Here is a 24,461-nt window from a genome sequence, read left to right on the forward strand (position 1 = left end):
CGTTTCCCCCAGAGGAAACAGGATCACTGTTAGAGAGATTCATATGTGCGTAGGACGTGGCCACACACACACACGCACACGCACACACATACACGCACACACACACATACAGTGAAATGTAGACACAAACAGAAGACACTCCTGTGTAAACCGGACGAAAACCTGCACGTGTCAAAACGAGGTGACACACAGGAAAATAATACACGTGCGCAGACTGTCACATGCACACTGACGGACTAACAAACGATTACACATATACAGACGCATAATGACACAGTCAAATACACAAAGTATGCTCACAACCACACATACAGTGACCAACGTGGAACACACACACACACACACACACACACACACACACACACACACACACACACACACACACACACACACACACACACACACACACACACACACACACACACACACACGTGAAGAGGAATGAGAGGGAGGTTGAGTGAGTGAGTAAGTGGTGGAGAGTAGAGCAGCAGGGAGGACCAGTAACATCACTCTCAGGGTGACAGATGTGCGTTTTGGCTTGGCGGTGGTGTGACATTAAATCGCTCTTAATCATTTTCTTATTTCCTGAGTTGACTGGTGCCCCAGTGCTCTCAGCACAGACCTGATAGATGCACGCCTCCCCAATACTTCTCCATGCACTCTTTCTTTCTCTCTCTCTCTCTCTCTCTCTCCTCTCTCTCTCTCTCTCTCTCTCTCTCTCTCTCTCTCTCTCTCTCTCTCTCTCTCTCTCTCTCTCTCTCTCTCTCTCTCTCTCTCTCTCTCTCTCTCTCCCCCCATTATGTTACCAAAATCTTTTCTTTCCTTTCCTTTGCTGTGCTATGTGTTTTGTCTGCCCTCCTGCCCAGCTGCTCTAATGTATTACTGATTAGAGTGGAGTGAGCGACGGAGCCGTGTCATTCAGCCACACCTCCACGCCGCTCCTTTATTGGCTGGATTGAGCGCACTGGCCACAGACTCGTACTCATCCATCCATATAACCATCTATCCTTCCCTCGCTGTTCCCATACCCATAACTCCTTGCTCCGCTCCTTTCTCCTCTCTCTCTTTCTCTCTCTCTCTCAGTGACGTGTGGAGCGTTTAGCCTTCGTAACACTAGAAAGAAAGACAGCTACCATTTTCTCCACTGGGGAGGGGAGGAGGGGAGCGCGAGAGAGAAGAAAGAACATGGGAGAGAGGGAGAGAAAGAGCGAGACAGAAGGGGGCAGACGGAGAAGGAGATGGATCCACGATTCGGAGGGCCGTGCAAGGTTAATAAGGGAAGGAAAGGACAGTTGCCCTTGAACAGAGAGATGATGGAGAGATTGAAAAAGAGAAGGAGAGGTGGAGAGAGATAGACACGGAGGACGGAGAGGGGAGACTGTCTGTCCCTACATCCCTGTGTCTGATGATTAGCCGTCCTTGTCAAGGTGTGCGTGCGTGCGTGCGTGCGTGCGTGCGTGCGTGCGTGCGTGCGTGCGTGCGTGCGTGCGTGCGTGCGTGCGTGCGTGCGTGCGTGTGTTCTTGCGTGCGTTCTTGCGTGCGTTCTTGCGTGCGTGCCCTAACATTTATTTTCTGTTTACTAAAGACCTGGAGAGATGGGTAGACCCCTGTTACTGAACAAACACTCTATAGCAATGATTACTAACAGAATATAGAGCTGTATGACACTTATTTTAACAAAAGAAAATTACTTACTGCACCTTTAACTGAGCATTGATAAACACAGTTACACACAGTTAACACATTCACTCCTTGGACTTGGTAATAGGACTTACAGTATGAAAACCAGAGAATCGGGCATACAGTAGTTACCAAAGCCCCACCATATGTTTAATAATGAATCCGGGTCCCCCAAGGCAAGACACTTGTTTCAAACTGTGCTGTAAAAGTTTTAAGAATGGTGTACCCTTAAGACAACCTGATGAAGGTCTAATAGACCGAAACGTTGTTATTCCCATGAAACCTCTTTCTTGCATTTGAAGACAGTGTGCAGGAGTTTTTTCTTTTAGTTAGAATGGTGTACAGAGAGCAAAGCTAAATTGTAAGCTACATACACTGTGACACACAATGTGGCGCACATTGTATATGTGCCACTAAAGTCTTACTTCTTCTTAACCCATTAAAACTGGGAAAGCATCTGTGTCATTTTAGATGTTTGCGTTGGCTATTCAAAAATAGCAGATATACAAGCTCACAGCGTGTCACTTTGTGAAGCGCTGCGAGCTTGTACATCTGCTATTTTTGCGATTTTGTAGAATCGGGCTCAGGTCTTAATGGGTTAAATCCCAGTTCCAGTCACGTGACGTCTGACTGATTAAGAACAGGAGAGATTAAAGGAGAAATGCACTGTACTTCTTGGTTCAAATGAGTTAATCCTGTTAGAGCCTATAAAAACAGACTTTGGTGAATGCTTGCTCTTCTCTCCTGCAACCAAAACATCAAACAAGGCAGTCAGGTTTTCCTTCCCCACGACTTGCAATGTCTTATGAATCATCGCTGTCAGGCGGAAACGTCCAAAACTATTACCTTTCAGGAAATGGAACGAAAGGTTTCTGAAATAGTGATAATAGCCGATCGACAAGCTCACAATGCATCGTGATGCGATGCGTTGTGAGCTAGATCTGCATTTTCCGTCAGCATTAACTGACGAAAAAACATACAACGTTGAAATATGGAGATAGGAGGTTTCTGCCTGACAGCGACAAAATGCTATGGGAATGCAAACAGAAAAGACAATAAAACAATACGAAGAGACTGTCAGGGGATGCTCAGTAAAATCCTCATTATTAATTGAACTGTTACGGTTTGTACACAAGTACACAGTACCTACACATACTGTGTAGGTACTGTGTTGTCTTTATCTCCGATTATGTGCTTGTTTATATTAAAAGTGGAATTCATTTTAGCTGATAACATTGAATGAAAGACCCCCCCCCTGTAATGTTAATGTATGAGAAGCACTGATGACCCCACTCAGTTTTCGCCACCAGTCTACTACTGCTGCATCCATCTAACAGTGCATTGTTTACTGTTTGAGCACCACCCCTCAACTACTCCCTAGTGTACAAGGGCCGAGGTTCACAAGTGAAACTAATGTGGATGTTTTATAGTTACAGTGCTTGAAATACAATTTTCAATTATCCGCTTAGATGCTTGACATACTGTAGGGTGGATTCATACACTTCCGGATACTATTTGTGAGCGTAACCACATAAACCCTAGCGTTCCTATTCTGGGGGCGAACGTTCTGCAAAATAATAGGTCTAAAAGCTCACAATGCATTGCAATGTGACGCAATGCTATTCACTATTTTTGGCAAATAGATTTGGTGTAGAGGGGAAAAGTATAGACCCCTTGTGTCAGTGATGTATATAGGTTTCAAGGATTAACTAAAGGTGCTATTCTTACCTCAGATGGCATTTTTGTCTCTCTCCTCCTAGGGATTAACTGAACTATGCTGAAGTTGGTTGTCTATATCTCCTAATCTGTGTCCTTCAGTCTTTCTTATGGTGGCCCCCCTTCCTCTATTGTCTAACAACTTTGTTAATACAAAACATAAATAATAATAATAATAATAATGAAACTGTTCACATGACATCACATCGGCAATTATACTGTTTTCTGAACTACTCTCTTACTGGTCATCTCTTTGAGCTGCATCAGAGTCCATCAGTCTTTTATATTTATTTTGGTGGCTCCTTTTTCTCTCATCTCCATGCGCTATTATTTCCCTGTCCTCCGCTTCACCTCTTTTCACTTGATAACAGCTCTGTTAAAATCTCAGGGAGTGCCAATCTCTGAGATTAAATGAGCGTCAGATTGGTGGTGGGGTTTGTGTTACTCAGTGAACTTCAGATTTTTTTCCCCCTGGAATTTTGAAACCTTAGTCTGGACACATCCTTGTTATGTAATGGGGTCTTAATGATGGCAGTCTTAATGAGTTTTAGTGAATACACCACTACTGTATGTTCATGTACATGTAGTCTCTACACATGTACAGCACATGGAACCTGGACCATACAAGTTACTGGCAACCATCACTTGCTTCAGCATTGCAAACTCATGACCAAGCTTCCTCCGCACTTACTGTACGTTAGATGAGTGTTAGCAAGTTGCTCTGCATCACACAGAGAGAAAAAATGACTGCTGCAATGACACAATATATATATTTTTTCTGGGGTTCCAAAACGGTGAACCGTAACAGAATATCCATTGTGTCAGCAGGGAATCTTCTATCACTGTCTTCTATCAAGGATGCTTAAGTACATACCTTCACTTCATGTCATCAAAGGCCGTTTTTTTGAGTGTGCAAGTTGAAAAGCTGCTCCTTTAAACTTGCAGAATTCCATTTCTGCAGGGCGAGGGTGGACTATTATTTCTCTCAGGGCCTCTTTGTTACCTTGAAACATTGGTTTGGCAGATATTCTCTTTGAAAATGCTTTGAGAGAAGGACCACATGTACATCCTTCATCATACTGTACGACCATTAACTATCAATAAACCTTTTGTTCTGTCAAGAGTCCTGAGTATTGGAGGCAGCCATGTGCTCCAGGACATCTCGGGGCTCTCAGTGATCTACACACCACTGACAGAGCATTGTGAATTGACAGCCACCTCACTGTCTGTGGCTGGGTGAACTTCAGTTGGGGCTCATCCAACTTTTTTCCCTGCAATTCATGCAGCTTGAGTAACTGGGAATTGAGTTTTATCCTGTTGCATGGATCTGGCTGCGTCACTAGCAGCACGAGCATGACAATGTGCGGTGTATTACACCCCTACCAACTTTGAGTTGAATTCCCTCTTTTTAAGTGTTTTTTACAACTCCTTGCTTGACGGCATCCTGTCATAACAGCAGCACCATCACTGCAAACTTCTCCATATAAATTCTTCTCTGTCAGCAATTGTTTCTTCCATCTACAATTTCAGAGTTCCTGAACTATTTTGTTTTAATCTCGTTGTCATCTATGTACCTCGCATAAGAAATGAGTCGTGTGCTGTTACTTACAGTGTGCCTGTGGACTCATCCAGTATTATGGAAAACACAAGACGTTTTAGGACAGCTATGTCAGCATCCTCCTCAAGTGTACTTGCCATAGCTTGGTGCATTTCTAAAAGACCTTTCTCATTAAGATGACTTCCATAACTTGCTGTGTTGTGTGTTAAGGACACTCCATCTCTTTCATGAATTTAACGTGACCAGATTTTGAACGAGAGCGGGCTGTGCTACTGTGGGCAGTAGTGATGCGCGGGTTGACCCGTTACCCACGGGTCAACCCGTGGCGCGGGCGGACAGTCAAGATTTCAGAGGCAATTATGCGGGTTGCGGGTGTTACGGGTCATCGACACCACTCTCACAAGGGAAAAAAATCTATTTTAAGCCTATTATTAATATTAATATTTGGATAAAACTACCATTAAAACCCATCATAATTATTTAAAGTTCTTATCATGATCTGACAATGTCAGTGTGGGCTCATTCCCGACAGCCTGGTGCTGCTGTGTCTCACAGCGCTGCAGTTATCCGATAGATCAGCCTATTCTTCGTACCATGGTGTTGCGCGGTGAAAATATCAGACCTACAAGCTCACAACACGTCGCAACGCGCCGCGTTGTGAGCTTGTATGTCTGCTATTTTCGATACGTAACAACACCGCCATACGGCGAAGCACAAATGAAGCTTCTCCAGCTCTTTAATAAACAGAAAATACATTTTTCGGTAGGTGTCAAAATCTCAGCCAATCAGGAGAAAGTACCCATTTTTAAGCTTAATTTGTATAGTTTTCAGTTCCAATTTTGCATGCTCATTTCTTAGTGTCATCACTTCCAATTTCACTTGTTTAATCTGTATCCTGATTGAGTTCTCTGTCCTGGTTGGATAAAATTGGAAATGAAAAGAACTACAAAAAAAAAAAAACTACAAAATACATTTTCTGTTTTATAAAGAGCTGGAGAAACATGGAGACTCTTTATATGGACAGGACACCCTATAGTAACGAGTACTATCAGAACATATACCCATTTTGCAATTATTTGAAACTTTGCAAATCACTTACACTACCTTTAAATATGTAAGCCTATTAAGTATTAACCCACAACGTATAGTAGGGATGCATATGAATATTTGAATATTTGTCAGTCTCCAAATTTGATTTCCAGATTTCATATTACATTTTATATACCAATACTACAGTAAATGTCCTTTTGATTTATTGTTTACACCACCACATTAAATTCAAACTTTTCGAATGTAGAATAGAGGCTGCTCCAGCCAGCTCTACACAAACACACTAGTGATGCGCGGGTGGGGTTTTTTCATGACCTCGACCCACAAATGAAGCTTTACACAGTCAGCTGCATCTCCTCCTAATCAGCGCTGCGTACGGGTGGTTCGCTCAGGTGTAGTGATAAACAGAACCGGGGTCCCGAAGTGATAGAATATGAACCAAGCCGGACCCACTTGACGATAATAAAACCCGTCAAAACCAGAACTCGTATGGGTCGTCGATATTATACAAGCAAGCACAGTGACTGTCTGTCTGCAATGGATAAAGTGTTAGTGGCGAAAGTTGGTGACACACATGAGGCGCAGTTTACGGAGCTAGTTCAGGCCAGGCAACTCAAGGGATTGTGCCAACCGATCAGGTGACTAGTCACATGCACTCTTCTCCTGGTCGGATGGGTTATAAGTACTGCTCTGCCTACCTGTTCATTCTGGTTGCGCTATCCTGCTGCGCTGACGTGCCGACGCTGCTGCTGAGATCCTGCCGTATCTGCTGCCTTCACTTGCCTGCGTATGCTGCTAACCATGAATAGTCTCATCCCACCGCCTCCCCGGCATCCACCTGTAGGCTCTGTTTCTAGATTCCCGTGGGGGTCTTTATTCATTCCCTGTAAATGCTATTTGGCATGTAACATTTATTAAAAATGTTATTCTTACAGGGAGTGAATGGATTCAGAGCCCTGACGCCAAACTATGCTTCTTTATGCTTCCTATATCTATGCTCAAGCTTGCTCAATAAATATATATTCTAATCCAATCCAAGAGTTGTCTGACTGAAATACACATTGCAGGCAACTAAGGCAAGTAATCAACCTCCCTTGCGCCATCATTCATGTATAACATTAACAAAACTAAACACAAGCTGTATGTTTTGGTTTTGCATATTAAGGTTGCTAGATGTAAAGGCCAAAACATATATGAATTTGTTTATACTGATGTGCGATATAGGCTACGGTGTCGCTTTTTTTTCACTGCGGGTCGCGGGGCGGGTCGAGTCGTTGATTTATATATCGTTTTGCGGCGCAGGTTTAGGCGGGTTCGGTTCCGTGGCGGGGCGGGGCGGGTCATGAAAAAACCCCACCCGCGCATCACTAGTGTGTTTGTGTAGAGCTGGCTGGAGCAGCCTCTATTCTACATTCGAAAAGTTTGAATTTAATGTGGTGGTGTAAACAATAAATCAAAAGGACATTTACTGTAGTATTGGTATATAAAATGTAATATGAAATCTGGAAATCAAATTTGGAGACTGACAAATATTCAAATATTCATATGCATCCCTACTATACGTTGTGGGTTAATACTTAATAGGCTTACATATTTAAAGGTAGTGTAAGTGATTTGCAAAGTTTCAAATAATTGCAAAATGGGTATATGTTCTGATAGTACTCGTTACTATAGGGTGTCCTGTCCATATAAAGAGTCTCCATGTTTCTCCAGCTCTTTATAAAACAGAAAATGTATTTTGTAGTTTTTTTTTTTTTGTAGTTCTTTTCATTTCCAATTTTATCCAACCAGGACAGAGAACTCAATCAGGATACAGATTAAACAAGTGAAATTGGAAGTGATGACACTAAGAAATGAGCATGCAAAATTGGAACTGAAAACTATACAAATTAAGCTTAAAAATGGGTACTTTCTCCTGATTGGCTGAGATTTTGACACCTACCGAAAAATGTATTTTCTGTTTATTAAAGAGCTGGAGAGACGGGGAGACTCCTGTTACTGAACAAACACTCTATAGCAATGATTACTATCAGAATATAGTATTTTAACCTTTAAAAAAAATACTTTTTGTTTTAACCAAAAAATATCACTTACCCTACCTTTAATAGGTTATTTAAATCAGCAACCCCCCCATTATCCCCCCCACATGATGACCTTGGTGGTCCTTGGTGCAAGGGTTGGGTATCCCTGTTCTAAAAAATATTAGAAAGGAAAGTAGCTTGTACTTTCAGTTATTTATTAACCAGGTACTTTTTTACTTGTGCTTTGCTTAGAGCCCCTAAATTCGCCCCTGTATGTATTTTGAGCTTTTCGATCTGTTATTTTCACTATATATATTTTTTGAAGATTTCTCACCATTTTTGTCCTTTTAATGGAAACGATTTTAACGATCATACAAAATTTATTGCGATTAGCTCAAATAATCCAGGCCTAATCACTAGCCTGTGAAGAGATAATGTTAGTCATACCTAAACTGGTGATATGTTCACCTGACACAATAGAATCTGATTTAGTTTTGGGTATTATTTTTATGTAGGGAAATATATATATATATATATATATATATATATATATATATACACACACACACACACACACACACACACACACACACACACACACACACACACACACACACACACACACATACAGTATATATATATATATTTTTTATCAAGCTCTTTGGGAGCTCTGACCAAATAGTCGCTGTAAGTGCAACGCTGTGTAATGCTTAATCATGCATATAAAAAAACCCTACAAAACAAGGAATTGGAACATACATTCGATAAGAAAACATTTTGATTTCTTGCATTCCAATTAACATCCTCCCAGCTAAATGGATTGAACAGTGAAAATGCTCTTCCAAGCGAATGAGCGCTTGGAAACGCTGACTCTTGGCCTCATATTAGATAAAAGTTTCCTAGTAAATGAAAAGAGGCAGGTTTCTCATCACCGTCAATTTACTGTGGTCTCAGAGAGAATAGGAAAGGCCAATGTGCTTCCTCCAAATGGGCCTTCAAGACAACAACCTCTACTTTGTGTTATTACTTCTGTTGCACGGTATCATTCAGTAGAATGGCATTCTACTACAGAGAGTGCTGTGACCAAACGCTTTATTGCTTTTATAAATGTTGCATGATCTACTTTACTAGTGCCCTTTCACTGTATCTCTCTTGCTCTTATTTGCTCGCTTAGTGTAGGGGCTTATATCCAAGTTGACAAAATAGGAGCCATGCCGTGCCATGAGCGCGTGGAAGGAACACGTTATTCCAACCAGTTCCTTTCCCCTCCATCAGGCGCCAAGGCTGACCAGGGGGAGGCAGTAGAGATACCAGGATTACTGCATGTTTTTTTTGTGAGGGTACTTACCCTAGGGGACACGGGGAGAACATGTAAACTACACACATTGTTTTCTCCTTGCACTCCCTATCAAAAATGATGGAGCTTACACAAAATGACATTTCACCCACTTCTAAACACCTGTAAACCTGTGATGTGACAATAAAGTTGATTCTGAAGCTATTATTGTTGTTGTTGAAGCTTGGAGGAAAGGTGTTAATTGTGTCAGGGTGTGGAGAGGGAACTCAGTGACTCCATGACATATTTGCGTTTATAGGGCTGGCTTGCTGCCGTGGTCTAGCTAGCCAACAGAACAAGCAAGTGCACAAAGCCATAGAGCCATTGTCGTACACACTAGTTATTTGCCAATTAGCCCTTGGTCTTCAACAAATGGCTGTTACTCCTCAAACCAAGGAGCAAAGACAAAGTCAGCCAAAGTAGTGGTGATGAGATGACGATGAAGAGAATGATGATCATGAGCTATTAACTCATTGACTGCCAGAGTTAAAACATCGTCTATTGTCCCCTTGCCAGCGGAAACGAGCGATTTTACTGTACCTTTGAAAAACCATGGAATATTTTCCGTGATCCCTGTCCTCACGGAGATCGCCTCATTACACGCACGGGGATCTCGGGAGTCTCGGGAAAAAAATGCAAGTGGAACGGAGATATAGGCATTTCCCCATAGGAAATAAACAGGAAGTAATGAGCTTTCATTTGATGTGACAATAAAGATTGATTCTGATTCTGTTTCTTCGTCTAAGTTCCTGTGACCTACGGACTCTGCTGAGAAGATGTAGGGTCCTGCTTGAGTTGGGAGGAAAGGTGTTAATTGTCAGGGTTTTGACAAGGCAAAAGGTGGATGCGTGGGGACATGGTGCTGATTGTGAGAGAATTATGCAAGTTATCTACATATAGGCGCGACAGTTGGCGTGCTAATATTAGGACGTGTTAATGCTACTGTGTCACTCACTTAATGGTGAGAGGCTCGGCTGTTTTCAGAAATGAGCTTGGCACAGACATGCGCAGAGCAAGTTCTGTCAGGGAACTCAGTGCAGCTGTTGGCGGATGACCATTGGGCCGCCTCAGCTCCCCGTTCACATCCACTCATCCAATCACACACTCATTTCTCTATTTAGCAGCGTTTGCTGCTGCTTATGCTGATGCTGCTGCTCTCACTACTGCTGTCTTGCTAAAGAAAATGCTGTGTGCTCACCCTCCACCACCCCAGCTACCACCTGTCGTTTTGGATCTGTTGTTTATGTACGGGGGATTCGGAATCCTTATGGTTGGGACATGCGCTTTATCAGAGTACCTACATATATTGCTCATTTTATATTCAATAAAAATATCTTATCCTTCATGAGTTGTCCTTTATCCATTCATGAGTTGTCCTGACAGAACTTTAGTTTGATTACATTGCTCCGAATCATTTACTGTATGTAATTCGTCCATGGTTTTGCTTTCATTTCACATGTCTTTCATTCAACCCGGAAGAACCCCCCGACGGCAGGTGCCAGCCCTGCTCCCGATTCGGCTACTATGGGAAAACATGGCACAGGCTGACTAAATAAGCGATTTAAACGGTTGTCTCAATTTTCCTCGCGTAGCCAGACTATATCACTGCGTGGATATGAGTCTGGTGCTTCTATGAGGACGTTTTTTTTCCAAGCGGGCGGGATCAAAACAATGGCTCTGGACGCAATTGGTTAGCCCTACAACCAACTACCAATTACAGCAGGGATTGACACTAACGACTGCCCGGGGCAGGTAAATAAAACTTGCGGAGAGGTGGAGTTAGCTTTCAGCCTGCCCTACAGGGCAAGTGCGCGCTTGAGTGGCAGTGGGGACGCAACCATCTTTTGTTCACTATAAACACAACATGAGATATCTGTCTAAACACATGAACGTGGCCAGAGCACTCTGCCCCCCGCCCTCTTGTCTTCCCTCTCTGTCCTTCCCTCCCACGCACACACACTTTGTGTAACACACACACACACACACACTTTACGTGCAGTGGCTCTTATGAGTAGAGCCAAACCGCAACATCGGCCATTATTTCACCGATGTGGCCCGATGTTTTTTTTTATATCATCATTCATTAATCATTTCCCCTACACTTGTCTTTTAGAACGTTGGAACTGCCATTCTACTAGAACTAACCTGTAGAGGTATAACACAAGTGAACTGCTTAGCAGCCATCTCATGGATTGTCAATGCCAGCGCATCTGTCCATATCAAACGGTAGGCTAAACAACCCGACGTTTTATCAACTGCCGCATATAGATTAATAAATGTGACGAAATACAGTCAAATCCCAAACTTATGAGAGATCCAGCCAGCAATAGAAATTAATTACTGGAAACAACTTCAAAGTTTATGCTATCATTCAAATAAGAAAGAAGCTGTGCCCTCACCGCTCTGACGGACAAGAAATAAATATAATCCTTTAAAAACAGCCATGTTCTGTTCCTTTTTTAAACGATAATCCAAAGAGGAAGGTTTCAACAGCTAGAATCATGACAGTTTGACATTGTTTGAGCAGTTTTTGGTGTGCAAAACTAGTCGCAAGCTCCCTCATTAAGTTAATTGTGTGCAGCTGCTGTGCTTGGTGCGCAGATCCCCGCCAGGCCAGGTTGTCTAACCAGGCCTGTGAAATTCATAGGCAGCCAATTGGAATGAAATCTGCTAAAACTGACTGATATACTGATACAGAACCATATATAGGCTATATAACGTTGCTGTCAGGTGGAAACCTTGTATATCCTTAAAAAAAAGAACAAAAATTAAAATAGTGACAATAGCTGATCTACAAGCTCACAATGCATTGTATCTCGACACGTTGGGAGCTTGTGGATCTGCTATTATACTCTTAAGGCGGTTACACACCGGCGAATATGCGAATATACGCAAAATTCGGACTCGTTCAGAATAATTAAAAGACGCTTTTTCGCTTCGTGAAACTGGTGTGGAAGCTTGCATTGACTTTATAAGGTTTTAAAAAAAAACATATTATTCGCATGAAAAAAATCGCCCCGGTGTGTAAGGACCTTTATAGTGCGACACTCTTGAATGATGAAGTAGGGCATTTATGAACAAACATATTTTTCCATATTACAAAACCATTGAAATATGGAAATACAAGGTTTCTGCCCGACAACGACAATATATTATTTCATCATTTGCATTTATCCATCAAAACATTATTTATGTTTATTTGAATGTACTTCAAAATGGTCTGTGGAATGTAAAATAAGAGCACTGTTGGCCTATAATGTGCTGTTTTCACTGTTGCTACACTTAAAAATATAAAATAACAAGTGTTAACCCATAGTCATATTCATAGCTATTTAGATACTTGGCTTAAATATTGAGGTATGACATTTTTTATCGTGCAGCCCCATAATTCACAAGTAAAAAATGTGTTAAATTGAACGGTAATTCTAATTTTACCATCATTTTATAAAGGACGATTTACTTTTCGGGCAAGTGGGCAAGACCTGTGGGCAAGTAGAACATGACCTGCACTTGCCCGACGGGCAAGTGCCTCTGAGACCTTAGTGTCAACCCCTGTACAGTCTCCCATATTTGAATACTGGGCCCTGATTGGTCACCCCAGACTTCGGGAGCAGGAAATGGATTCACAACGGAGCGGTGCCAGACCCAAATCGCAGAGGGCAAACTTTTTTTTGCACTGGCAGATTCGTCTGGTCCCAGGCTAGTCTCGGACTACCTTTATATGGATACGATGTTGCGAAAAAGGTGATCTACTATATTTGGACGGACTCTCCCTCTGCCGGGACCCTATACAGCGGGACCTCATCTCGGAGCTATCTTGGAGAGTGAGGTTCCAAACGGGGCTAATATCTAAGCAGACCAAAACTTGTAAACAAGGAGTTGCAACGAGTTTTCTGTGTGGCCTCAGGTTGTCATAACAACTGTGCAATATTTTGTTGCATGTGTAGGTTTATTTTAGGGGCCATCTTATTTTCAGTAAACACTTGGCCCTTTTCCCCAAACGCCTATTTTTTCTCTGTTCGCTACTCGCTTTCCTACTCACTCTGCTGGTTTAAAGTTGCTTTTAATGATTGGCTTCTGATTGGACAAGACAACTTCAACTCCAAATAAACTAATCTACACACATGCACTCATGCAGATGTACTGTAAATACGTGCACACAGGTATGCAGACACACAACAGATGCATATAATTACACACACACACACACACACACACACACACACACACACACACACACACACCCACCCACCCACCCACCCACCCACCCACCCACACACACACACACACACACACACACACACACACACACACACAAACACACACCTGACCTATGTTTAGAATCTTCACACAGGTGTTTAGTCAACGCATTCTCACTCCCACGACGTCAAACGTTTGACTGGAAGGGGGGGGCAAATACAGCACATGTTGACTAGGGGAGGATATGACTGAGTTACGATTCTGTCCCTATCGGGACATTAACTCGAACGACACTGAGTCGGCTCAAGCGGACTTCGCAGTGCTCGGCACGGCGACTCGCTCGCCTGACGGCTCACTCGGTGGTGCCTCTAGTGGCTCAAGTCCGCTTTAGATGGCGTGCCTCTGTCGTTTAGCAGTTTTTTGGCAGACTCCTCACCCTTTTACGTCTTGGGTTTGAGAACTGCCCTTCCACATTCCTGGAAATGCCCGGGAAGGCAACATGTGCCATATTTGCCCCCCCCCCCCCCCCCCACAAAGAGAGCCAAACAGACAGACAGACAGACAGACAGACAGACAGATAGCGTTAAAGAGGCAGAAAGAGAGAGAGAAAACAGGAAGCAGTAAGCAAATTGGAAAAGTGCATCTCCTATTCAGTTGTGTGTGAGGAGATTACACAAGTAATTTAAATATTAAATTGCTACATTTGCTATTGCTGAATTGCTAAATTGCTAAATTTCTACAGAGTACTCACATATATACAGTATATACAACATATTTTCGACAACAGTGTCTGCAACGTAATCTTAGGCCTTTGACCACACACTTCTAATCAGTTCTCCTCGTCCAAGTGGCCGTTTGTGCCAAATATCATGAAATTCCCTTGAGGCCTTCTCAAGGTATTGGATTCACACTGTTGGGACGTACAGTTCATACAGACGGACGGACGGACGGACGTAAAAGATCCCAAAAACATAAAGCTTTTGACCATGGCTATCTGCCGGCGGAGGCATAACAATAAACCAACAGACCTACACTAGGCAGAGGAATACCGTAATTAAGTATTAACACACGAGAGGGAGTGCTTTATCTGTGTTATTGGCATGGCTGTGCATAGGCACATCATGTGCCAATAACAACTCTAACCACTTTATTACAACCTTGACAGTTTCATTGATTTTATTAAATGGTTACCAAATATGGCAACATGAATTTCATAGATACAGTATTATAACAATTTCAATACAAGGATAATGTCTATATGCAAGCGGTCCCTGACTGCTTGCACATGAAGATGAACCCTCAGATGAACCCTCTGAATATTGTTAACACACTTTTAAGCTAGTTATTGTAAATGTGAAATGAATCAATATTGAGCAACTGCATGAACTATTATTGCCTAAAGTGATGATCAGAAATGATCAGAAACAGTTTTTGTTAGACTGTATAGATGAGATACTTTCCAGACTCATTGTTTAGCATGCTTTTAGCATTCTTCTTCTAGTGCTATAGAACTATACAAAGGCAGACTTCATAGTCATTGTATAATATACCATGGTTATACGGTTATTATGCCAAACCTATCAAGCAATCAGATTGTGTGGTTTTAACAATGACAGATTTGTGCTGCAAATTCAAGTGTTACAATTTAGGAATTTAACTTATCCAGAGCGACTTACAATAAGCAAGGTAAACACATACAAATGCATGTGTTCGTATTATATGAATAATAAGTATCACAATGTAATTGCCACTTTAATTTACACCTCCCCTTCCCTTCTCTATATCTGCCTTTTTTTCCTCTATCACCCGTTGAACAAGATGAAATTCCTTCCACAACTACTTATTTTTCATTTGCACTTGAGAGAGATTCTATTGAAATAATTTTGTTAGAGAAATGGCAGCCACTGCAGCAGAGAGGGAGCGTTTTAGATGTAGCGTGGGTGGTTATGGGTCCGCTGGTTTTGAAGTCAAACTGTACTGTAATGAAGTGGCAGGGGAAAGTGGAAAGTTTGGTGGAACGCCACAGGGGTCCGTGATTTCTCCATTAAGATACTTTTCTGCGCCGTGCACCCGATGAGAACCACAGAGCTGAATTTAGGGAGGAAATATCAACTAGGAACTAGGAAAATATTCTTAAATCACCCCTTTGTCCTCTCTCGCTCTCTCTGACATAGACATATCTGCACACAGATATACACATAAACACTAATGCATATACACACAAACTGACAGACAATGGGCACAGGCGCACATCTACAAGCACACATAACGTGCATACACACCACACGTGCACACATGCAAATCCATGTGCACTCCCACATACAGTACACACATGTTCACATCTTATCTCGCCTGCGTGTGCTCCGCCCTCACACACAAAGTGGAACGCAGGCAAAACAACTGGGTCCCATTGTGTGTGTGTGGACAGTGTAATGTGTGTGTGTGTGTGTGTGTGTGTGTAGGCAGGAGGCAGCGGGCTGAGAAATTGTGCATTCTCTTCGGGGGGCTTGCACAAGTCACCGCAAATATGATTTATATCAAACCAGCCCTCCTCCTCTATAAGAGAACAGCCTTTTTTTATTGCAGCTTATTTCTGTGCTGTCAGCAAATGCTCTGGGTGATGGGCTTTCCCGTTCGTCCACTCCATTCCTTCAGTCTTCCTCCATCTCTCCCATTCTGTCTCTTTCTTCATCTCTCTAGCCCCTCCGGTTGCTCTCTCTCTCTCTCTCTCTCTCTCTCTCTCTCTCTCTCTCTCTCTCTCTCTCTCACTGGCTCTCTCTCTCAAACTCAATTGTTCAGTTATTCCTGACACTTCAGTCCAATAGTGTCTGCAGACGGCGTGAAGAGGCTGAGTGTTTCTTTTCAAGTAAAAAAAAGCGGCACATTTAGAGACTTGATAGACTAAAAGGAGTGAATGGATCCATTGTGCAGCGAGAGAGACAGAAAGTGGCAGGATGCTAAAGGAAGCTGATCAACTCAGACCGACCGTGTGCTCCACTCAGACGCCTGATTAGACCTAAATGAAAACCTGTCCTGTTTTCAGTGCTCTGTCTGGTACACAGCACCTGTACTGCTGGCATCCAACGATCCCCTATATATACGCGTCAACTCTGTAAAGACAGTGCAATATTCTATGCAAGATTGTCTAGAGTACATTGTGCCACAATGAGAGCAAATAAAAAATATGTCCTTGATTCTGTGTAAATGCCACCATACCTGCCTACTAGAACACTTTGACAGACCTTGACGTATAATCAAGTTATTGTTTTTGTCTTAACCTTGACTGACTTTGACCTGCTCTCAACCTCAAAACGTGACTGTGCAATGGTGAAAATTAGGCAGGGCTGTATTAGCCATTGGGCCGCCGGGGCTCCCTTTCTCCTGATTGGCTGAGATTTTGACACCTACCGGAAAATGTATTTTCTGTTTATTAAAGAGCTGGAGAGACGGGGAGACTCCTGTTACTGAACAAACACTCTATAGCAATGATTACTAATAGAATATAGTGCTTTAACCTTTTAACAAAATATTTTTTGTTAGAGGTAGGGTAAGTGATATCACTTACCCTACCTTTAATCAAATATCAAATGTGTGGGCCCCTCCTCTGTATTTACAGCAGTGATTCTCGCTGGGTTTGAGGCCCTGACAAGGGCTCCTGGGCTCCAAGCAAGGGCTCCTGAGGCCCTTCCATATATGATGGAATATGATTAAGGATTTCATATCATACACACCATACCTACCAGCCCCCCCAAAAAAAACTTTTTTGCAAAACAAAAAAATAAATTGGTGGCCCAGGAGCCTGTGTGGGGGTTAATCCGTCCCTGAAATTAGGCACTTTTCAATTGATTTGATGATGTAGGAGCCCAACACAGCTCACAGGCTACGTTTTACAGTTTTGATCGACATGATGGTTTGCACATAATCTAAAAGGGAGAGAAGGGGAGGGAGAAACGGGGAGAAAGACGAGAGAGACGGGGAGGTGAAATATCCTGTGTTTCCCACGGGAGCAGACATCACACTTTACATAACAAGAAGAGTATCACGGAAAGTTGTACCCACTGTACACATGACAGAATAAATGCATGTCATTGTTTGTTTGATTTTGTTTTTTTAACAGCTCATGGGATAACATAAAAAGGAAAAACCTGTAATTTGTCACATACAGTATACTGTACTTCCCCACTGTATTAAACAGATTTGTTTTTACTCATTACACATATCAAAAAGTAGCATTCACTCCACAGTTGAGAGGGACACAGTGTAGAGGAGACAGACAGTAGGAAAGCTGAGTGGGAGACAGTATAGGAGAGACATGGTAGGAAAGTTGTGAGGGAGACAGACGATAAGAAAGGTATGAGGGAGACAGTATATGAGAGACAGACGATAAGAAAGCTGCGAGGCTTCAGAGACGGGGGCCTTTTACCACTAAGATGTCTGTTGACATAAATTAGTTTACTTTTGGAAAGTAATGTAGTCGAGTTCATGTGAGTGTTGCGGAGATGGCTGTCAAAACTATTGTTGAAGCACTCAACGTGTGTGTGTGTGTGTGTGTGTGTGTGTGTGTGTGTGTGTGTGTGTGTGTGTGTGTGTGTGTGTGTGTGTGTGTGTGTGTGTGTGTGTGTGTGTGTGTGTGTGTGTGTGTGTGTGTGTGTGTGTGTGTGTGTGTGTGTGTGTGTGTGTGTGTGAGAGAGAGTGAGTGTGTCTGCATACCTGTGTGCACGCATTTACAGCAGTATTTGCATAAGAGCAAGTGTGTGTGGCTGTTTACACTTTGCTGGTTTACAGTGGTTTTTATGTTTACAGGCAGAGAGGAAAGAAAAATAAATGATTGTCATTAGACATGAAAAATAGCATTGCGCCATATATTGATGAGCTTATTATTGAACAATAATTGCTTAAAAAAACAGGTGTTGATGAAAAAGACTTGGGGGGGAAAAGCCAAAATGATAAATATTTTCTACATTAAAGTACTTTTGTCTTCATCTCCGTCACAAATGGATTTAATTTTGTTGTTGCTGTTTTTAATTGAAATTCCATTATGCACTTTGGAAACAGCATAGTACTTAATAAACAAACAGGACAGGTACTAATAAAGGAGTGTTGTTGTTTTTTTACATCTGCATCTGCTGGAGGGCTTGCTATTTTAGTCCAGCCTATCCAATTACATTGAGAGCAAACATGACAACATTTAAACAGAATTATTGATTGTCCTACTTATTGCTCTTATGCAAACTCTGTATCGTCTAAACGCGTCTGCACAAAAGGACCTGATTGCATCTGTGTGCTCCAGAAATGTGTTAACCACTTGAATTCTATTGTTAGTAAAAACGTACCTGAGTTATAACTGTATTTATAATAGCAGATATAATGTGCTGTGAGCTTATAGATCTATCTGCTGTTTTTGCTACTTTTGCTATTATTGATAAGTATACAATAATATATGCATTAATTTATGTAAAAAGATATGGAGTTACAAGTATTCTGCCTAAAAGCAGTGAACCAACAATAATGTGAAGTTCACTGAGGGTGGAGGAGAAGAAAGCAGCATCTGCAGCCAGAGCCTTGGCTTTACCTTGACCTGAGAACTACACTGCTTTATTTACAGGTCACTCATAAAGAATGACCATCAGCATAATAAAGTCAGATGCATTACACTTCTGCACACACACGCACACACACACACACACACACACACACACACACACACACACACACACACACACACACACACACACACACACACACACACACTTGTATTTATTACTATACTTGTGATAGGCCCTTCCTGCTGACATTCACTGAGGACACGTGTCTGCACGCACGCACGCACGCACGCACGCGCGCGCGCACGCGCACACACGCACGCACATTTGTATTACTGTGACTGTGAGATGCCAGTACTTGCCAGTATTTTATCCGTCCGCAATGACCTTTGGGCTCCGCAAAAGCTTCCCAGAGTTTGATAGCACGTTCTTTTTCATTGCATCTACTTTGATGACATTTTTAATCAACTCTCAGGATTGTTGCTTTAGAAAAGCTTAGTTATGGCTTACGACAAGCATGTCAGTGGATATGAGCCATATCATGCTGTCAACTCACATCAAAATAATCAATGTCTAATAAGATTTTTTTCTCTTCTGGTCCCATGGCTCACTGCCCGTGTTACATTTTGATACTTGGCTCGCTGTGCAGAGAGAGAGAGAGAGAGAGAGAGAGATCTGGATGTTTTGAGGCCCTTCCTTGGCATTTTCGATCGCTCCTCCCGCGGTCTGACAACTCAAATTGAATGTGTGCACGGTAAAGATCAATTCTGACTGAGACATTGCTGATTCAGGCACAAAGAGAGCATCAGCCTGCTGTGTGGGGTGTTCTTTATCACTGTCCACATTCATCTCAAGTCAAGTTTCTGGACACACACGTCCACACCTCTTTGCTATACTTGTGTAAGTACCTTTGGGCAATGCCTGTTTTAGCATTGGTGCTGTAGTGCAGTGATTCTCAACCTTTTTCATTGTAAAGACACCCAGTTTGATGAGCTTTAGGCAACAGAACCCCATTTGATACTATATGTATCTCTTTGAACTACTTTGCACAGTAAAATCCTCTGTACTGTACAAATGGTTCCGTTTGTACACTCTCAGAGTTAATTTGGTTCCTAACTATCAATAATGTAGCTGGAGACTCCCTTTAACCCCCTCAATGCCCCCTGGGGGTCCCTGGACCCCACGTTGGGAAGCAGTGTTTTCGGTAGAGGATGCTACAGTAGCGTGGGTGGGCTTGTGCTGTGACTTGTAAGAGAGCAGAACTAGAGGAGGCAGTACTTGTTCAGCAGGTGCACTGGGGTCCACTTTTATTACTTGAAGAGTTTATCAGAATCAGAATACATTGTATTTGTCACATCACAGTTTTACAAGCGTAAAATTGTGGGTGAAATATTTGTTTTCGTTTTGTGCGTACTCCATCGTCATGTAGCATTCCTGAGAAGAGAGTGGGTAGAGGGAGAGCGAAGTGAAAGACATAGAAAACAGGTTAAATAGAACAAATAAAGATATACATACAGTACAGTATACAGATGGCCTATGTGAAAGCAGATATATACATGATACTTACAACGTTAGCATCATATGCAGGTGGGAAAAAGGCATATTTAAATCACTTTAAATTGATTTAAAATTCCCGTGTGCCTCCACTGCCCTCAACCTGAATCATCCTAACTTTCCAGGGAATATTTTATGCTTGTCATTCACTTCTCAAGAGAAATATCAATGCTTTTGAATTACATTTGTTACTTTGATGAAAAAGTAATTTTGGGGGCCTCATTAGAAATCAATAAAAATGTGATGACAGGAGGTTTCATCTTTTGTCTTTGCATTTTATGTGAGATCCTGTCATACTTTATGCATGTATTGACCGGTTGATTGATTTTTTTATTGGTCCATGGCACCATAAAGATCAATAACCATAAAAGTAGTAAATCCTCTATATTACATTTATATTTTACGTAATATCTGTAATTTGTCGGGTTTTCACCTTGTGTTTTTGTCAAATTAACTTAACTTAAGATCAGTGAAGTATGTAGATGAGATGACCATGACTATGTTTTGAGAAGATTGCCCTAGCGGTTTCTGACGAGATGTTGAAAACAGTATTTTTAGAAAATGTCCAGAAGTTGCAACATTTAAAAAGAAAAATGTTTAGCAGAAGGTCCTAAAATAATTGTAACTCTAGGCCAGGGGTAGGCAACCTGCTGCTCTAGAGCCGCATGTGGCTCTTAGGCCCTCTCCCGTGGCTTCCAGTCGCTTGGGCAAAGAAGTATGTGAAGGAATAAAAAAAAAGTATTTTATTTTTTACATTTTAACAATAATTTATTATTGTAGTAGGCAAGTTATTCTTACATTCTCATTTTGTAAAGAAAAAAGTGGCACCTATACACCAGATAAAAATAAGAAACAAATTATTGAAGGAAAATAAAGAATTTATTAATGCTTGGAGGACGTTTGTTTGCTTTCACCACCAACGCGGCTGGCTTACTGGTATTACAGCAAACAATAAAAAAGTAATATTAAAAAAACTGAAAAAGCACAAATAAATAAATAACATATTTTGCGACTCCAGAACGATTTTTAATACATTTTTGGGCCAAAAATTGCTCTTTTGATAATAAAGGTTGCCTACCCCTGCTCTGGCCAAGCTGTGTACGAGATAATTGGGACAATAAACTTGATGAGTGTCAATGAGGGTCACTTTATGTGCCTGAGCAGTGGGGCGAATTTGCAGCCCTACTGCCAGTTTGAGTGTTTACTGTCTGTAGGTCTTTTACGTTTTTTGCTGCACGAACACTTTTAGCAGAGAACAAAAATAATGAGAACAAAAACAATAAGGTTCCTGCAGCATTCACAGCTTGGATCCCTAATTATGTCAAGTGTACATTGAATCACAGTATTACTTTAAAACAACTAAAATGAGAACTGTGATCTCATATTGCTCCACAAGCCTCAGTTGAACAGAATGACTTGCACTTTCACACTGCAACAATAACCGTCAGTCAGTAAAACCCAGCTCAGGTTGTCTTCATACATATCTTTGTACCAAGTTTGTTCAGGCAGTGATGTAAAGTACATGTACTCAAGCACCGTACAATTTTGAGGTATTTTTACTTTACTGGAGTACTTCCAATTTTCAATACTTTTACTTCTACTCCACTACATCTCAGATCCAAATATTGTACTTTTATTCGAATACAATTATTTATTAACCACTTATATACATTAACCACTTCAGCACTTTATATATTTCGGCTATTTGAAAATAGCCGATCTTCAAGCTCACAACGTCTCACGATGCAACGCGTTGTGAGCTTGTACTGTAGATCTGCTATTTTCAAAAGATTTCTATACATTTTGAAAACTTGTGAAATGGGACATTCTGCTTTTACTTTTGGTACTTTTAAAGTTGTACAATGCAGATTCACAAATAACGATTTTTAGCAACCTCTGCTGGTCACTACCGTCACTGCATACAATTTCCGTAGTCCTCGATTACCCAGAATTCCATTTGTTTTCACCGGAAGCCGGAAGCGTTTCAAAAAGCGTTCTTTTAATTGTGCTTTCTTTTTCTGTTCTTTTTCGATCTTCCAATCGTACATTCTCTTAAAATCAGCGTGAGGTTCCTTTTTGTTATTAGCGCGGTGGTTCCTGGTCAAACAGGAAACCGTTGCGGTAGTTTCTGGCCAAACAGGAAACCAGTGCATTTCCGCCTCCGTTTTCCGGCCAGATGACGTCATTTTCCCGGGAAAGTCCCCCCCGACACCGTTCAATAGAAAATATATAAATAAAAGGCGTTCGGGGGTGAAATTCATGGAGTTGAGTGTCGTGAAACATTTGCCACTCACAAAAGATATACAATTTAACTTTAGTTTTGGTTTTAAAGTTACCTAGTATTACTTTAAGTATATTTTGATGCCAACACTTGTGTACTTTTTCTCAGGAACATTTTTAATACCAGACTTTTACTTGTAACAGAGTATTTCTAACTTGTGGTATTAATACTTTTACTTAAGTAAAACATTTGAGTACTTCTTCGAACACTGGTTGCAGGTTTTGACTTGTAAATAAAACGGAGCAGGGGGAGCATTTTCTTAACACATTGGGTGCCAGAGGTTTATTAAAATATTATACTTTGAGTGCCAGGACTTTTTAAACATTTTGAACCTTTTTCAAGTAGTCACAAAAAAATTTCAGTGATCACCGTCCTCACGGTGATCCCCTCATTACACACATACAGGTCTCGTACAATCGGGGGGAAAAAATTTAAAACATTCGGAAATCCATTCCATAGTTGCAGCCAGTTCAAAAAAGTTAAATTAACATTGTAAAAAAAAAAAGTGCACAGGAGCCGAGATACAGGTTTTTGAAGTCATAAGTTAACCAGGAGGTGGATTGGAGTCTAAATCTTGTAGGAGTGATATTTCCTGTTGCTGTGAAAAAAAAAAAAAAAAAAAAAAAAAAGTTTTTTTTTTTTTTTTTTTTTCAAAAAACGTATATATACGGTTTTGGCACTCAACGTTAGTATGCGCAAAACCGTATATATACGGTTTTGGCACCCAATGTGTTAACCACATAAGCCCTAAATACTTTAGGCCGGATGAAGCTTAGTGGGTAGGGCAACCGTCTGGTAATCAGAAGGTCACCTGTTCACCCCCGGTGTATTTGTTGAAATGACCCTGAGCAAGACCCCTAACCCTGAAAAGCCCAAAAACGGACTTATAATAATTAGGTATCTTTTTGGGGAATTTATTATAGAGCTTTAGAAGCCCTATATGTGTTGTGAGCTCTAAAAGCTCACGATGCCTTGTGAGCTTGTAGAGCTGCTATTTTCGCTACTTTTGAATATTGAATATTAAATTAAACTGTGATATTATCCAACTACTGTACATTCCCAAAAGGAAATGCATGTATTTAATGCAATCTGACCAGAACCAGGGATAAAAACCTATCCCCACCGGTGATACAAATGCATGACCAGATGGGGGGACTTCAAAAGTAGAGGCATGGGTCCCCCCCATCACCCCCAGCAAACCCAACCCTGTTCTGTATGTGTGGATCATGTCCCCCTCTTATCTCTCTGTGTGTTTTCTCTCTCCTCTCTGCAGCCTGCAGGTGTAACAGCCACGCCAACGTCTGTCACGTCAGCACGGGCAAGTGTTTCTGCACCACCAAGGGCATCAAAGGAGACCAGTGTCAGCTGTGAGTGAAAAATATCAACCATATCGGCATATGGACTGGTTCCACCAGAAGACACGGCCACAAATACACACACACGGCCACAAATACACACACACACACACACACACACACACACACACACACACACACACACACACACACACACACACACACAC

General features: G+C 41.6%; 1 protein-coding gene across 1 annotated transcript in view; it reads left to right on the top strand.

Moving 5' to 3' along the window:
* Positions 1-24,461, top strand: part of LOC308099846 (attractin-like protein 1) — a 404,123-nt gene that overhangs the window by 189,625 nt on the left and 190,037 nt on the right. Inside the window, exon 21 of the mRNA XM_080448665.1 lies at positions 24,213-24,306. Coding sequence (XP_080304791.1) covers positions 24,213-24,306 — 94 coding nt within the window. The remainder of the gene's footprint in view (positions 1-24,212; positions 24,307-24,461) is intronic.

The sequence above is a fragment of the Gymnoscopelus braueri genome (genome assembly GCF_963280865.1).
Source record: "Gymnoscopelus braueri genome assembly, chromosome: 14".
In the NCBI taxonomy this organism is placed as follows: Eukaryota; Metazoa; Chordata; class Actinopteri; order Myctophiformes; family Myctophidae; genus Gymnoscopelus; species Gymnoscopelus braueri.